This window comes from Egretta garzetta, unplaced genomic scaffold, assembly GCF_000687185.1.
Source record: "Egretta garzetta isolate BGI_Z169 unplaced genomic scaffold, ASM68718v1 scaffold175, whole genome shotgun sequence".
Classification (NCBI taxonomy): domain Eukaryota; kingdom Metazoa; phylum Chordata; class Aves; order Pelecaniformes; family Ardeidae; genus Egretta; species Egretta garzetta.
The window spans coordinates 2234786-2235592 of record NW_009259860.1 but is presented as its reverse complement, the minus strand read 5'-3'; the positions used below and the strand labels follow the sequence as shown (position 1 = coordinate 2235592).

The window sequence follows — 807 nt, the reverse complement described above, 5'->3', positions numbered from 1 at the left end:
CGGGGCCGCTGTAAGCAACCTCGCAGCCCGTTTAACAGCCCCTCCTGTTAATTGCTGAGCTACAGGTTGGTTTATTTTGCTTTGTGCGAGGGTTATTCCTTTTAATCTGGCGTTTAACGGAATTGATATTAAATGAACCATATTGCTGAGGACTGATACCATCTCCCTGTGGTAGACAGAACTCCCGTGCCAGCTTCTTGTTTGCATGATCACACGAACTTTTTTAATTTCACAGCTGATGTTCGTTTGAGTCAAAAGTACGATTGCTTTTCCTTTTATTATGGGGTTTTTGCAGGGGACACAGATCTGTGAAATGTCTACACCAGGTGCGCCTGTGAGCCCTTAGCATCTCCTCTTTCCTTCTCATTTCAGACCAGGGGAAGATGCTTTTTCTTCTTAACATTCTCTCCCAGCACTCTGAATTAGAGATTTATTTGCAACGAAAAATCAATTAGTCCTAAATTTATTCATGGATTTCAGGTCCAGCGATCAATGCAAGTCCACTCAGTGGGCTCAAGGGGACCCAGTTCATCCCAGTTAATGTGTCTGAAGGGGAATTACCATTGATGCTGTTTTTTTCCCTTTAGGTCAGAGATCAGACCTTGCTGTCACGGACTGCGGCAACCAGGAATGACTTCACCCTGCAGCTACCCAAACTGCACCTAGAGACCATTGCAGTGGAAGGGCTGAGGGGCAGGCCAGAGGTTGTAGCATTTCAGGTTAGAGTCTAAAATAATCCCGTTTCTTTTTTTCCTTTTTTTTTTTTTTTTTTTTGTTGCTTTTGCGGACAAAAAAACAATAAGACTG

The 807-nt window shown here is 43.6% G+C and overlaps 1 protein-coding gene across 10 annotated transcripts in view; it reads left to right on the top strand.

Moving 5' to 3' along the window:
* Positions 1 to 807, top strand: part of CCDC171 (coiled-coil domain containing 171) — a 165807-nt gene that overhangs the window by 120932 nt on the left and 44068 nt on the right. For all 10 annotated transcript variants that reach the window (XM_035895589.1, XM_035895600.1, XM_035895592.1 and 7 more), the window contains one exon: positions 588 to 719. In XM_035895589.1, coding sequence (XP_035751482.1) covers positions 588 to 719 — 132 coding nt within the window. The remainder of the gene's footprint in view (positions 1 to 587; positions 720 to 807) is intronic.